This window comes from Crocodylus porosus, unplaced genomic scaffold (assembly GCF_001723895.1).
Source record: "Crocodylus porosus isolate Cpor-Errol unplaced genomic scaffold, CroPor_comp1, whole genome shotgun sequence".
Taxonomy (NCBI): domain Eukaryota; kingdom Metazoa; phylum Chordata; order Crocodylia; family Crocodylidae; genus Crocodylus; species Crocodylus porosus.
The window spans coordinates 50418775-50433517 of record NW_017728906.1 but is presented as its reverse complement, the minus strand read 5'-3'; the positions used below and the strand labels follow the sequence as shown (position 1 = coordinate 50433517).

The 14743-nt window shown below is 43.2% G+C and overlaps 1 protein-coding gene across 1 annotated transcript in view; it reads right to left on the bottom strand.

The window, feature by feature from the left end:
• The window catches only part of CFAP47 (cilia and flagella associated protein 47), a 734432-nt gene that overhangs the window by 181904 nt on the left and 537785 nt on the right, over window positions 1-14743 (bottom strand). The window contains exon 54 of the mRNA XM_019528459.1: window positions 11471-11582. Coding sequence (XP_019384004.1) covers window positions 11471-11582 — 112 coding nt within the window. The remainder of the gene's footprint in view (window positions 1-11470; window positions 11583-14743) is intronic.

Here is a 14743-nt window from a genome sequence, read left to right as displayed (position 1 = left end):
TCAATCATTCACATTTGTGTGATGCTATTGCCAGCAAGTATTCTGCCTCCCAGACCCATCAATATGGGGACTTCAGATACTCCCAAATGCAAGGCAGGCATCCTACATACAAGCCCCAAACTCAGACACCTTGGAGTAAAGGTGCCCCCTAGTCGCACTTGCCCCTAACCAAAAAGTCAAAGGAACAAGCTATTGGGAAAGCCCCAAAGCAATCCTCCATATTAGTTCAAAGCCAAAAGGCTTGTGATTTAGCATATAGTTCAACTGGCTGGGTCCCAGTAGAGTCGACAGCATTTCAAGTCATGGTGACCCTACAGCTAAGTACTGCTCATTATGTGTGTGTACTCCAGATATCTCCCACAAAGGATCCATGTGCTAATCAGTCTCCAGGTCATAACGGACCAGGCATTCTTGTGAAGTCCTGGGAGTCTCCAAAAATGTATATGCAGATGAGACACAGGGCAACCTAGTCCAGGTACACCCCACAGAGGGTGGGGCCACACAAATCCTGTGACAAGCTGAAAGAAGGGGCAACAGAAGGATTCTGGGTGAGATGTTTGGGGCCCCATTTGGTGATGTTTGCCAGACATTTAAGGCTGGTGAAGAAACAGAAATAATTGGAAATGGGAAAGAAGAATTCAGTGGTGGGTGTGAAGAGAAAGTCAAAATGTATGCTATGTAGTGGCTTACCATGACTTGAATAAGAGTCAGTGCTGGGAAGGGGACTGCACTTAATGGGCACTACCAATTTCAGATAGGCTGCCTGCGCTATCCTTGTGGTAGGTTCCCATCAACATGTTTGCCCAATATGGGCCATATGTTTTATAGTCACAGTGTGTAATACAGCTCAGTGTTGGCTGTATTTAATCAACTTCATAGTTAGTTTCCATAGCTGAGAACATGCTGCTTTTGGCAGCATTTTAGTGATAGACAATGCATTTTGTAAAATGTCTTTGTATGCAATTATAAGATGCGGGGCTTTTTCCCCAAGCTGATTGGGGAAAAATCCTTGTCTTCTATTTGAGTAAATACAGAAACTAACTGCCTCTCTTTGTCTTCTCCATGGACAGCCACCTTGATGAGGCTTGTGTGTACCAATGATCATAAGAACAATACTTGGCCTTACCATAGTGGTAAGGCCAAAGGTGAAGTATCAGACAAAGAGCAGTCAAACATAACATAAAAACCTCAATGGTGGAGCAGGCAGATGAAAAAGGCATGCTACTCAACGGCTCTGAAGACAAATAAAGGTTGCGGTGGAAGAGTAACCCCAGTTGTCTTGGAACTTCTTGCCACTGGAAGCAAGTTTCTTCTCCACCAAGATCCATGCAGTTAGCCATGTGCAGTGGCCTCCTTATGTAAAACAAGCTATGTGTAGTCTTCTCCCACTCGATCCAGCATCCACCACAATAACCAACACCAATATCCAAACATCTACAAAATCCTGCTGCAATGGATGAGTGGTGATGGGGACAGACAAAGTGATCATCACCAGGAGTCCCTAGTCATGGATCCACACACAGATGACAGTTGTGTATTGGTCACTTCAGTCTTGGAGTGGGACAGGAGGGTGATTCATCATCTGTGATCATGACTAAACAATTCTTTTTTAGGATCCCCTCTCCACACCCTGCATGGGTACAGTGCTAGAAAAGGTGCCCCAAACATAGGTTGTCCCACCTTATCTTACCCAACTGGATAGCCCCTTCCATGGGGGATTACTCAAACTGTGGATGAAACAAAAATGTCCTGTGCATCCTGGAATGTACAAACCCTACTAGATGACTCAAACTGTAAAACACCTGAATGTAGAACAACTATAACCTGAGAACTCTCTTGGTACTACATCAATATTGCTGCTGTCAGTAAGACCAGACATATAGACGAAGGCCATCTGAGGGAGGAAGGGGGTGACCACATGTTCTTCTAGAAAGGAAAACCTGCAAATGACAGGCAAATACATGGAGTTGGTTTCTCCATTAAGAACCACATTATGAGCAGTATGACTGAATTCCCTGTTGGCATTAACAAGCACCTCATGATGCTCTGCCTCCAACTGACCAACGATTTCTTACCATCATCAGTGCATACACCCCAACACTTGATTCTGAGGAAAAACAGAAGGACCAGTTTTATGCTGACCTTGATGAAATCCTAACTCTCATTCTGAAAAAAGATAAGATCATCCTCCTTGCAGATTTCAATGCAAGAGTTGGCTAGGACCTGACCACATGGGGAAGGAAGACGTGAGCAAGGCCAATTCCAACAGCATTCTTTTACTCAGTAAATGTGCAGAGCATGACCTTGTCATTACTAACACTATCTACAGACAATATGACAGGTACAAAACAACCTGGTAACACCCCTGTTTGAAACAATGGCACCTCCTCAACTATGTCATCGTAAATGCGTGTGATATAAAAGACATTCATACCATGCATATCGTGAGAGAAGCCAATGACAGCTAGACTGAAGTGAGATCAATCACGTTCATTAGGCTTACAGTGAAACTTAAGAAACAACCCAAATCAGCCTGAAGACAGTACAACTTCAAATGCCTTCAGACCTCTAGATACTTGAAAGCCCTCCAAAGATTTCTCAGCAAGAAACTTGCCAATTTTAGGCTTAAAAATAGTAACACAAGTGTTGAGGAAGACCAGCTACCTCTAAATGAGACCATCCATGAGGTCTGTATGAAATCCACCGGCTTTATCACCTGCCATCAGGACTAGTTTGACAAAAACGATGCCCAGATGATAATCCTTATTGATCAGAAGAGAAAAGCTTTCTGTGACTGACAAAATCATCCTACATCCAGTCAAATGCAGGGAACTTTTTGAAGGCTTAAAACTGAAGCCCAAAAAAATATTTCAGAAATTAAAAACAAATGGCAGGAAGAGAAGAAAAAAGAAATCTAACAGTTTATTAACAATTGTAACATGTGGAGCTTCTTCAGTGAAATCAAGACTGTGTATGAACCAAGCTCTTATGGACTCATCGTACTTAGATAAAGATGACAGTACACTCCTCAATGACAATGAGTCCATCAGAAACTGCTGGAAGGAGCACTACCAAAAGCTCCTGAACTGAGAATTGATGGTGACTGATGAAAACATTGAATCCATCCCACAGCATCCACCAGTGCTACCTCCAGAAGATCCCTGGCATAAATTGGGAGACTCATTGAACAAATGCCAGTGTCCTCAGAGATGTTAACACCTCCAGTTTGGAACCATTGATCATTCAACATCAGCTGTGGTGGACATGGCATTGTATGTGCATGTCTGATGTACATTTACCAAAACAACTGCTATATTCCCAAATCAACCAAGGACAAAGGGCATGCAGGTGACAGAGGGAATGTTTCAAAGACACCCTCAAGGAGAATGTTAATAAATGTGGCATTGACCCCACAAATTGAGAAAAACTATCCTGGGACAGGGCTACATGGTGATGCCTTGTGAGAGAAGGTATATCTTACTTTGGTGAAAACCATCTCACCCTGGAGGCAGAAAAACAACAGAAGCAGAAGGAAAGAAAACAAGACCAAGAAATGCATGGTCCGACTCATCCTTTAAACACCACCTGTGACATTTGCCAGGGAGTCTGAAGCTCTAGGATTGACCTTCTTAGCCATCAGCTAGCTCATCTATAACCCTTTACTTGACCCATAGGAATGCTCATCCTTGACCATGAGGCATCACTGCTGCCAACCTCTCTTAGTGTCATAGTGCTTGGGGTCTGAAGTGACTTAAACAGATCATCAGGTCTGACTCTCTGCTCCGGGCAGGAACAGGTACCGGGGTCATAACACCCCAGCCAAATATCTGTCCAGCCTCCTATTCAAGACCCCCAAGGTAGGAGAGAGCACCACCTCACTTGGAAGCCCATTACAGAGCCTGGCAGCCCTAACTGTAAAGTAATGTCTCCTGATGTGCAGCCTGAACCTTCTAACAATTTGTGGTCATTATTCCTAGTAACCCTGGGTGGTGCCTGGGGAAACAGAGCCTACCGCAATTCCCACTGGTCCCCCTGGTGAGTTTGTAAATGGCCACCAGATCCCCTCTCAGCCTCCTCTTGTGGAGACTGAATAGGTTCAGGCCCTTTAGCCTCTCCTCATAGGGCCTGCCTCGCTTCCCCTTGACCATACAAGTGGCCCTCTTCTGGACCCTTTCAATGCTAGCCACATCTCTTTTGAAATGCGGCACCCAGAACTGGACACAGTACTCCAACTGTGCCCTGACCAACGCCGCATAGAAGGGAAGGATCACCTCCCTCGACCTGCTTGTGATGCATCTGTAGATGCATGGCAAGGTGAGGTTAGCCTTACTGACTGCTTCCTCCCATTGGCGGCTCATGTTCATCCTGGAGTCAACAATGACTCCAAGATCCCTCTCAGCCACCATGTTGACAAGAGGGGTGTTCCCCAGCCTATAGGTGTGTTGCTGGTTCCTCCTCCCTAGATTCAGCACCTTGCACTTCTCTGCTTTGAATTCCACCCTATTCTCATACACCTACCTCTGTAACCTGTCAAGATCTAGCTGGATTCTGTCCCTCCCCTCCAGCATGCCCACCTTGCCCCACAACTTGGTGTTGTCAGCAGGACTCCACAGCCCACATCCCTCCAAGTCGAAAATGACCCATCCACCACCGCTCTCTGGGTATGACCATCTAGCCAATTTGCCACCCATTTGGCTGTGTAGGCATCAGTGCTCCAGTCACCATTGTTTTTTAAAGAGAATGCAATGGAAAACCATGTCAAAGGCTTTCTTAAAGTCCAGAAAGACGAAATCCACCTCGACACTCTCATCCAGGGACTTTGTGACCTGATCATAAAAGGAAACCAAATTAGTCAGGCAGGATCTGCCCTCATTGAACCCATGTTGGTTGCCCCTGAGCATTACCCCCCTGCTGGGCCCTTGCAGATGTGCTCCTTGATGATTTTCTCAAAGGTCTTCCCAAGGACCAAGGTATGACTGACTGGCCTATAATTGTCAAGGTCCTCCTTTCTCCCCTTCTTGTAAATGGGGACCACATTGACCCTTTTCCAATCCTCTGGTACCTGGCCAGTGCCCCACAAGTGCTCATAGAGCCGTGCCAGGGGCCCCGCTATGACCCCCGCCAATTTCCTCAGCAACCTCGGGTGAAAAGCATCTGGACCTACTGATTTAAATATGTCCAGCCCCTCCAAAGGTTCCCTAACTAAGTTGTTCCTGACCCTAGGCATGGCAGTGCCTCTTGGTAAAGTTACTACCAGGCATTCTTACAATTCTTACTTTCACGGTTTTGAACTGTGTTCACTGGAACTGCTCCTAATTTATACCAGATTGACAGGAAAATTAGGTCTTTTGAGTTTCAGTTAGGCTTCATTAAGCACCCAAAAATTCAGGGATACATGAACTTAATTGATCTAGACATCAGGAAAGTCTGTTACCCCTAGACTGCCAGCACCTTCACTAAAGTAAAGAATACAGCAAATAATCTCTTGAAATATTTCAGCCATGCTTCTTTTGACTTTGACTGAAATTAAGCAAGACAGAGCTAATAACAGCAACACAAACGATACTGACTGTGGCAGGGCACTGTTTGTACCTGCCACTTTAAGGGCCTGAAGCTGGCAGCTGCCAGGTTCCTGATGAGGGCAGCCATTTTGGATCTGGGGCTGCCCATATAAACAGGGCAGTTCTGCTACTGGAGGCCAGGTAACAACATTGCCTGGCTGGAGAGCTGCTGATATCATCTGGAGGTAAGGGAGGAGCTGTAGGGAATGGTAAGGAGGCTCCTGGTCCTGGATATTACCTAAAACTGCACCCTGCTGGGAGTGGGTGGCCTTGTGGGGCTCTCAGTGGTGTGGGAGCCCCCGTGAAATGCCAGGGCAGTTACCACCCTGGTGAAAGGTGGGTTGGGGCGCCTTAACCCCTAGCCCCCACAACTGGGTGGGCTACTCTTGTTGGAGGGTTGGGAAGGTGGACCCCATGGAGAAGGGGTAAGGCCACAGACTCAGGCCTGTCTGAACTTCCCCTTACTGGTCCATGCTGGGCCCAAGACTGGGATGGTCGAAGGTCTGGTGGGGCCCACCATGAGCAATGCTCAAGAGCTGAGGGCCTGGGGTTCCAGCTGGCCTGGAAGTGGGCCAGGGCTAGTGAGCCGAAGGTCCCGGTGTGGGGCTCACACCTGAAGGGGAAGCAGCTCAGGGAGCTATGTTGACCAGTATGAAGGTGAAAGAGACCACCTGATGAGAGGAATTCAGGTGGGGTTCAATAGTAGGATTCTGGGGCCCAGTGTGAGGGCCGGTGAGGATGAGAACTATAGATGACATCTGCGAGGCTTGGGCTGCGGTGTAGGGGAGGAAAGGAGCTGCAGATAGCACCTGCTGGCACTGGGGCATGAAATGAGCAGCCTCCCGCTTATTAACCTCTATTTAACTAATTAACAACAAGGCGTGGTGGATGAGAATGTGGGTGGTTAGCCCAGGAACAGGTGAGCAGGCTACAGCAAGATCGGCCCCAAGCAGCCCCCTGTTACACTGACCAAACTTGTTTTAAATCTCAATCAAAGAACTGGTTAAAACTGTGGGTGTCATTTTAGAGCTTACAGTTATGGAGCTTTTCTTCATTTACACTCAGTGGCCTCGTCCAGACAAGCACAGGCATTTGGTTTTCCTGGGACAAGCAGCAACAGTGCACTTTGCGCCGCAGCTACTTGTCCCCAGGGAATGCCTGTGCCACGCATGCTCTGGCATGCAGCAAGTTATCCCAGAAGTAGTAGAGGCTGCACTGCGCTGGCCCCAGCAGCCTTACCTGGGGTCCTGGAGGCCTCCCGGGGCTGCAGCAGCAGCCATCCTTCTGGACAAAGCCTGGCTGGCAGCCACCGTGCAGCTCTGGGCATCACAGCTCCACTTTTTAGTGGTGTGCACTGCCCATGAGTGCGCTGCTCCAGTTTTTTTTTCCAGCACACCCTTGCATCATGAAGAATGCCTGACTGTGTGGCATGTGGCATTGAAGATGTATCGTCTGGATGTGCCCAGAACAATGCAGATTACATCTATTCACCACACCTTGTCTATTTCCCATTTACTGATATGTAAATTGATATTTTGTTACTAATGAACTGTTTTCTATAATCATACTGTAAAATGCAAAGTCTAAAAATTCTGGAAGTTTTTTTTGTTTGTTTGAGGTTTTTGTTTAAGGATATCCATATCTCTATAACATCTATCTTCTCTGTCTGCAGCGTAACAAAGAAGATCTGCTCCTCTAAACCTTCAACACAAGTAAAGGAGGTTGATTATTCCAAAATATATCTAAAGTTATAGTATATGACTGCTTATTTCTGTCAGCAGTTAGGAAATTGTCTTCACTTCATCATAGGAGTAAATATTGAAGTTCCTGCAACTGTGGAACAATATTGTAAAAAAGCTGTGAGGAAAAAATGTTTCTTCTAATAGCCTCCAAAATATTTGTTGATATGAGATGACCCAATATCTCTAATGACTGAAATTATCCTAAGTTAAAGGTACCCTAGATACTGACAGATGAATATTTTCAACCGTAAGTTATTTGAAAAGTTTAAAAATAAATCTTCAGAGCTTCATGGGATATTCAATTTATTTTTTTTAATTCATAATTTTAAAATTACTACACTAACTTTCTTTAACTGTTGCTTGTCCTTGCTTCCACCACTCTATTTGTTACATAAGCAAATATAAACATCCTTCAGTTAACATTCAGTGGGTGGTTAACATCCATTTAACCCTGCCATCCATTCGAAGATCTTTCAAAGCACTTTACAAATCAAGTCAGGATCAGAATTCTCTCTTTAGTAAAAACCCATCATCATCCTCCTTTACAGATGAAAAACAATCAGGAATATTTAGGACAGGTGGCTTGCTTAAGATATCACAGAGAGGCTCAGGTAGGATGAAAAATAAAGCCATCACTAAATCATTGCTCAACAATACCAGGTTATAGTTCACAAAGACCAAGCAACTTGGTCACAACAGTCATCTGCTGGAAGTGAAATTGCTCTAGATACGCTAAGCAGAAAATTAAAATGCTAAATAGGCAAGATAGTCAGCTTCCTGGAAGAACAGAGTATCTACCTATCACTTTCTCCTTTTACCATTAAAAGCAAACCATTTATGTACTTTAGAAGGGAGCTCCATCTGGTTCTGCTAAAGACAGGGCTGCCATGAGAGGAGAATGGGAGTGGTCAGGTTACGCAGAGCTCTAAGGACTCTCTGGGTGAAAAAAAAGCACCTCATTGGTTATAAAAATACTAAAAAACTGTATGAAAAAAGGGATGGGGGATAAATATTGCATCTCAAAAGACCACATCAGAGCCCGGTGCATATACCATAAATTGCATTAAAAAGTAAACTTTACTGAAGTTATTTTTAATTGTCTTTTTTCCCCTCTAAGCCACATGTTGTTTATTGGGAACAGGTAAGCCTCTGGTAATGAATTAACAAACTGAATACAGAAAAGATTCTTTAAAAAACTGCTTGGACAGTTCACATGCAATCTGCATGAGTCAGGAGTCATGCTAATTAATTCTAATCCATTTCTGTGCTAATGATGTGAACATAATATGTGTAAACCCTCTAAAGTTCTTCCAAAATCTATCTGTTGCAAGCTAATAATATCCGAATCAAAATGACGTTATTTGGCTATGAGTTCAAATACTGATCTGTGAAATGATTAGTGGCAGAATATATCCAGATATCACTTAATTTGTCAGTGTTAATGTGCTCCAGATGAAAAAACTGACTGGAATAAACTAATACTTACTATTTGCTGTCCTACATACACTATATCTTATTTGCTATGAAAGATGCAATATAAAAGTAATATGTAAGTTAAAGAAATTAATTTTTATTTTCTTTACACACTTTTTATAAAACATTTATTATGGGCCTTCCTGGCTTTTCATTGCATGTAAGTTGCACAGCCTGTACCTTGTGTTAACCAAACTCACTGGACATACCAGGTGCTCCTCAAACCCCTCTGTTCCCTGTGTGCTGTTCTCTCACTCCCTTCTATTTCACATACTTACTTAAACCTTCCTCACATCTTTACTTAATCCAAAGGGCTGGGTGCATCTCCATCCCATCTTCCACTGCAGGTCAGGGACTCTGTATCCTCTGTGCCTTTCTGTACTACATTTGCCTCTTCCGTGCCAGGGTCTTTCTGCAGATCCCTCCACACTCCTTTTCCTTCTATATATAATAGGGGTTAAGGGACTCTGATACTTTAAGAGGCAATGTGCCCCAGGAAAGTCCTGAAATCAGATGCAAGCATCTGGGCAAGGGATAGCTGCAGGAGAGTAGGCAACTAGAGGAAGCTGAAGATACAGGTCATAGCATTGCAAGTAACTATTTGGAAACTAGCTGCCAAGCAATAGCCAAACAAGACAGGGCTCAAGGCAGGAGGGTAACAACTGCAGCTCAGTGGGTAAAATGCAGCAGATGAGAACAGGCTGCCCACTGAACTAAGTGGACACCGGTGGCTACTCGGAGAAGCACATCACTGAAAAGGATGGAACTCAGGAGATGTAAATCTTGGTCTCAGGGGCAGAGGAGACATCTGGACCCTAATATCTGAAGGAGATGAGCCCCTGCCAGCATGAGCTGCTATAGAGGGAAAGGTGCAGACCTAGAGAAGTACCCAAAAGGCTTTGAGAGACCCAGCAGACGGGGGATGGAGTTTATAACAGAGTAGAGACCGGAGGTGGGGTTTAAGTTTGAGTTGGAAACCAGCTGGTTTCTATTTGAGTTGTGTTTAACCAGGGATTTGGATGTGGCTACAGGGGTGGTTAGAGGCTACAGGGGCTGCCTTAGAGTCACTATCCACTGAGCCCTAAAAGGAAGCCAGCAAGAGAGCAGCCCTGCAAGGATCAGGGACCCAGTGGGCTGAATCTGATATAAGATTAGAGGGCCCAGCAAGGAGAATAGAATAAGACTTTGGAGTCATAGGCATTGCTATTAGGGACGCTGGAGGCCACTATTAGGGCCAGAAGACTGTAATTATGGCCAGTAGGGCCATGATCAATGCCTGTGGGCACGTCTGTGCATGCCTCTGACTACGCAGTTCATACTGCACAGTCATTCAGTACTTGCTTTTCTTTTTGACCCTACTACGCAGTAACAACAAGCTACTGCCCAGTAGCTGCAGCATCACAGTTAGTGCCTGCCAATCCTATGCTACTGTAGTAATGAGCTATGCCACTGTAGCTCAACCAAAAATAAAATGCGGGATAAACAAATGTAATGCAAGTACATATTATAATCCATAATCTCACCTTCACAACAATACCTCTTACACAAACACTAATTCCCAGTACACAGTGGGTGCATCTACACAAGATGCTACTACACAATGGTTACTGCACATTTATTTATTATTTGCATAAGCAAATACTAAATAAGGTTTACTAACTGGAATTACTGCCTGGTACAGCCAGCAGAAGTTTTTTAAGTGATGCTACTGTACAGTAGTTTAATAATACTATGTAGTAGTATATTAGCACTGTCCTTGCTTGATGTGCTACTGAGCAGTATTATTCAGCTACTACACAGTTAGCATCTTGTATAGACACACCCAGCAAACACGAGTTGGGCAAAACGTTTTTATTGAGCAATCAGGGACAACAAATTAATATCCAAATATCAGATAATCTGACTACCTGGACATAACGAGTGATGCCAATGGGAGCTACGCATGGACAGAGTCTCCATAAAAGCAGTAAGTCTATCCTTAAAAGGATCCAAATAGTGGCCAGTTTACACAAGGGTAGGGTTTCCAGCAAAGGACACCAGTGAAACGGAAACAAAGAGGGTGTACACATAAACCCATTAAGATTTTCTCAAGAGAAAACAGTATCCAAGTTTATAGAATTAACTGATTCAGGGTATTTACTTCAAGCTTCCCTGTGCCTAAAATGATAAAACTCTTATCCACAGTTGATGGGAGGCAGTCAGTCAAAACTCTTATACACCTGGGATTTTCTTCTACAGTTAATTTACATTAGAGCTTCACTAGTAAAGCATAATCTAATGAAACCATTGCCTGGTTACTTTCATAAGACCTTGAGAGGATTGTAGAAGTTAAAATGACTATTCTATTCATTCCTAACACCTACTCCTGACTAATTTTTGCTACACACACTCTCTAGTTTTCCTCAAAATCATTCCACAAAGTAATGCAGAAATAATGTCCACGTCTGCCAAATTCTATCTCCGTGTTCTGTGAGAACATACTGCTCTTGTCTTTAGGCTGTAGACTGTCTAGGACAGATATTCTTATTTATATGGCACCTGTTATCCTTGGCACAATGTTGTGTATTTTAAATGTGCATTCTAAATGAATGATATAACAAGTAATTTATTTCAGGAAATCTAAAAAAGGCAGCTCTACTATGTCACTGCATTATGTGAAGGAAAGATTTTTAGGGATTATTTTTAAATACTTACAGGCTTGCTTGGGTCTGCCTCAACTGAAAAATTTCCAGGGTTGCTGTTCAAAATTTCCAGTTTTAGGGTTTCGTATGTAGGATTAGGAAGAGGAATATACAGACGGACCCACCTATAGGAAAAAATAATATCCAAGCATGTGACTGTAAATTAATAAACTTCTATTGTTACCTATTGTTAAATTTTATGGCTATTTGCCTATTTGAGAAAGCAAGAATAAACCTTTAATATGAATTTATTTAGTAGCACAAATAATCAATAACAGTAAGAAGTAGTAAATGCAAGTACTGTCAGACCTGTTTGTATAAGGATTAAGTGGCCACTGTGCATGTTTACTTCTAATCTCTGAGGTCTATACTTACCCCTTCTCTTTTTTTCTCTATATCTAATTTTGGTGCAACTCATTTCAGAGCAGTGGTCATTTTGTGACTATCAGAAACTACCAAAGACTTTGTAGCGGGAAATGAAATGATTGCATATACACTTTATCATACAGTGCACATATGTACTGCAATATCTGCTCTCAGAAAAAGTAACTGGACAGAAATTAATGATAACCAAATAAATAATGATACCTCCATTTACCTTTCATCTAAGTAATGGCCAAGAGAAACTTGTAATTAAGTGGTAGCTCTAACAATTTTTGATTTACTGCCTCTAAGCAGCAATTTTTCTTGATCATCTTGTAACCTTGAGCACTGCAAACAAGACGATTTTACTATGCTGCTCATTTAAAAGCAGGTGCTTCCACGCATCTTGTTCACTTCCCACTCTTCTCCCACATACACTCAAAACCAATTTCAGTTTGTACAATTGTTATACTGCTCATTACAATATAATGACTAACCATTACAGTTAATATGCAGATCATGTATTTTAATGAGTACTCTGACTGTCCTACACTAAAAAGCTGCTTTAAGGTGCTTGTGAGAGAGGCATTTATTAAATCAGCCAGTAGTGTACCTTGACTTTTTTTTTCCCTTTCCTTCTATAATTAAAGCAAACATACAGACATCAGATACATTCTGTACGAGATGCTATTTTCAAAAGAGGAGGTCACTAGCTAGTCCAAGATTCCTATTATTCTGATCATACTACTATAATAATTCTCTCTAATGAGGATGTCTGCCCATAAATCACATGCTGGTTATAACAGCAAGGGACACATAAAATAGATTCAAGGTGGATCAGTGAAAATGGTAATTAAGAAAAAGTTTGAAACATGTAAGAGATTGGTTTATGCAATAGTTTAGCCACCTTGGAGTTACAGAGGTGCCCATCTATTCAAAGCTGTGACTAGCCAATTGAGTTACTGCACCTTGCACTACAGATTTTTTCCCCTCATGGAACTAGTTCATCATACACAAAACAATAAAAAACCCATAAACCTTCACAATGTCTTAGAAGGAGAGGCATTTCAATCTGGTTTTACACCTGTGACTGGAGGCCCTGCAATTTAGTGTATGCAAGTGGCCTACCTTTCCCTTCCTATGGATGTGTTGATTTCAGAGATGCTAAACTGTTCATTGTCACCTAAATCCCCAACACCTAAGCAGCAGTACCCTCCTGCCTTAAGCCTTTTGACCTTCCTTATCAAAGGATTTCCCGATCTTTGAGACAGCTGAAAATGACTTCCCAAAATTGTTACATTATGGTAGAAGGGTGTCAGGGTACCAGGGCAGGCTGAAGGATACAAACTCCCTAATTTCCTGAAAATAAGTTAAATAAAGTGGGAGGTAAAGATCCCAAAAATTCCAATTCTAATGTCCATTTCCATTTGGCTCACAAGATCCTGGAACATCATGCCCTTTCTGCAGAGGAAAAAGTGGCTCAAAACCTCTGAACTAATCAGCAGGCCACTATTTTACTGCTGCAGGTTTTGAAAGTGGCCAAAATACAAGACAGCCAAATTCCCAACCCTATACCCTGATTAAGGCACACAGGGCCTGTGATGTTTCTGCTGGAAAAAAATTGGCAGCAGATACACTTGTAATTAAGGCCACACGAGCCATTCCAATGTTGGATGACTGATGGATGTACTACAATAGTACAAAATCAGATATGAAGGCTCTCTCTCTGGTTTCAGAGAAGCTTTCATGGCATATTTTACGTTCAAACTGCCAACCCTCCAGTGAAAGTCTTACCTACAATCAACTGAAAATTACAGGGGTACCTGACACAACAAAGAGAGAGAGATCCCTAGAATTTATTCTTTAGCTGCTTGCAAGAATATTTACCTGTAGGGGTGTACAAAGCAGGGCATATTCAGTTTGGATTTGGATTCAGCCATAGACACAGCTTATATATGTTTTCTCTATATACCTCGAGGTACCAGGCATGGCTCGTGAATGCTGAATCGTGGGGTGGGTGGAGCATTCCACAGGAATGCAGAGGGACTCCCTGCATGCTTGGCAGCAGACCCAGAAATGGACCGGAACTACTTCCGGTCTACTTCTGGGTCTGCCATGGAGTGTGCGGAGGACCCCGCTCTGTGGCCCCCTGGCTCAGTGTTCAGCTGAGGGGGGTCCTGGGTGCCCCCCAGACCCAGGAAGCACCAGTTGCTAAGCTGGGGGTGGGGGGTCCCCTGTGCACTCTATGGCAGACCTGGAAGTGGACCAGAAGTAGTTCTGGTCCATTTCTGTGTCCACTGCAGAGTGCACAGGGGACTCCCCCACACTCCCGTGAGAAACTCCATCTGCTCCACCATCTCAGGGTTCACGAGCTGCCTGGTACCTCGAGATATGTAAAGCTATGTCTGTGGCCAAATCATTCAATCTCTCCGAATCAAATAGAGGCTTTGATTCAATTCGGAAAGATTAATGGGTCTCCCAATTTGATTCGGACATTCAGCCACCAAATTGGGCCGAATCTCCTCCAAATCAAATCAGTGACTGAAGCTTTGCACAGTCCTATTAGCTTGCTTGATGTTTTTGAATTTTCCAGGTCCCAATACTAAACTTTGAACACTGGTTTTTAAATTCCTCAAATTCACACTAAAAAGAAGATGCAGCCAGTAGACTTTTTAATATAGACTTGTTTGAAGATACATGGCACATAAGATAATGATTCTTAAAGACTGTATAAAAGATGTGGTAGAACAGAGATCAGTCTTTAGAAGAGCTATGGGATTTTCCAAGTAGCAAGGGTGGAAATATTTTATTGAGTTTCTTGTCCAGTTGTATATCAAGACTAGCAAAGGAGGACATACCTTCTAAAAGTCATAGTTTCATAGTTTCCAGGGTCGGAAGGGACCTGAGTAGATCATCTAGTCCG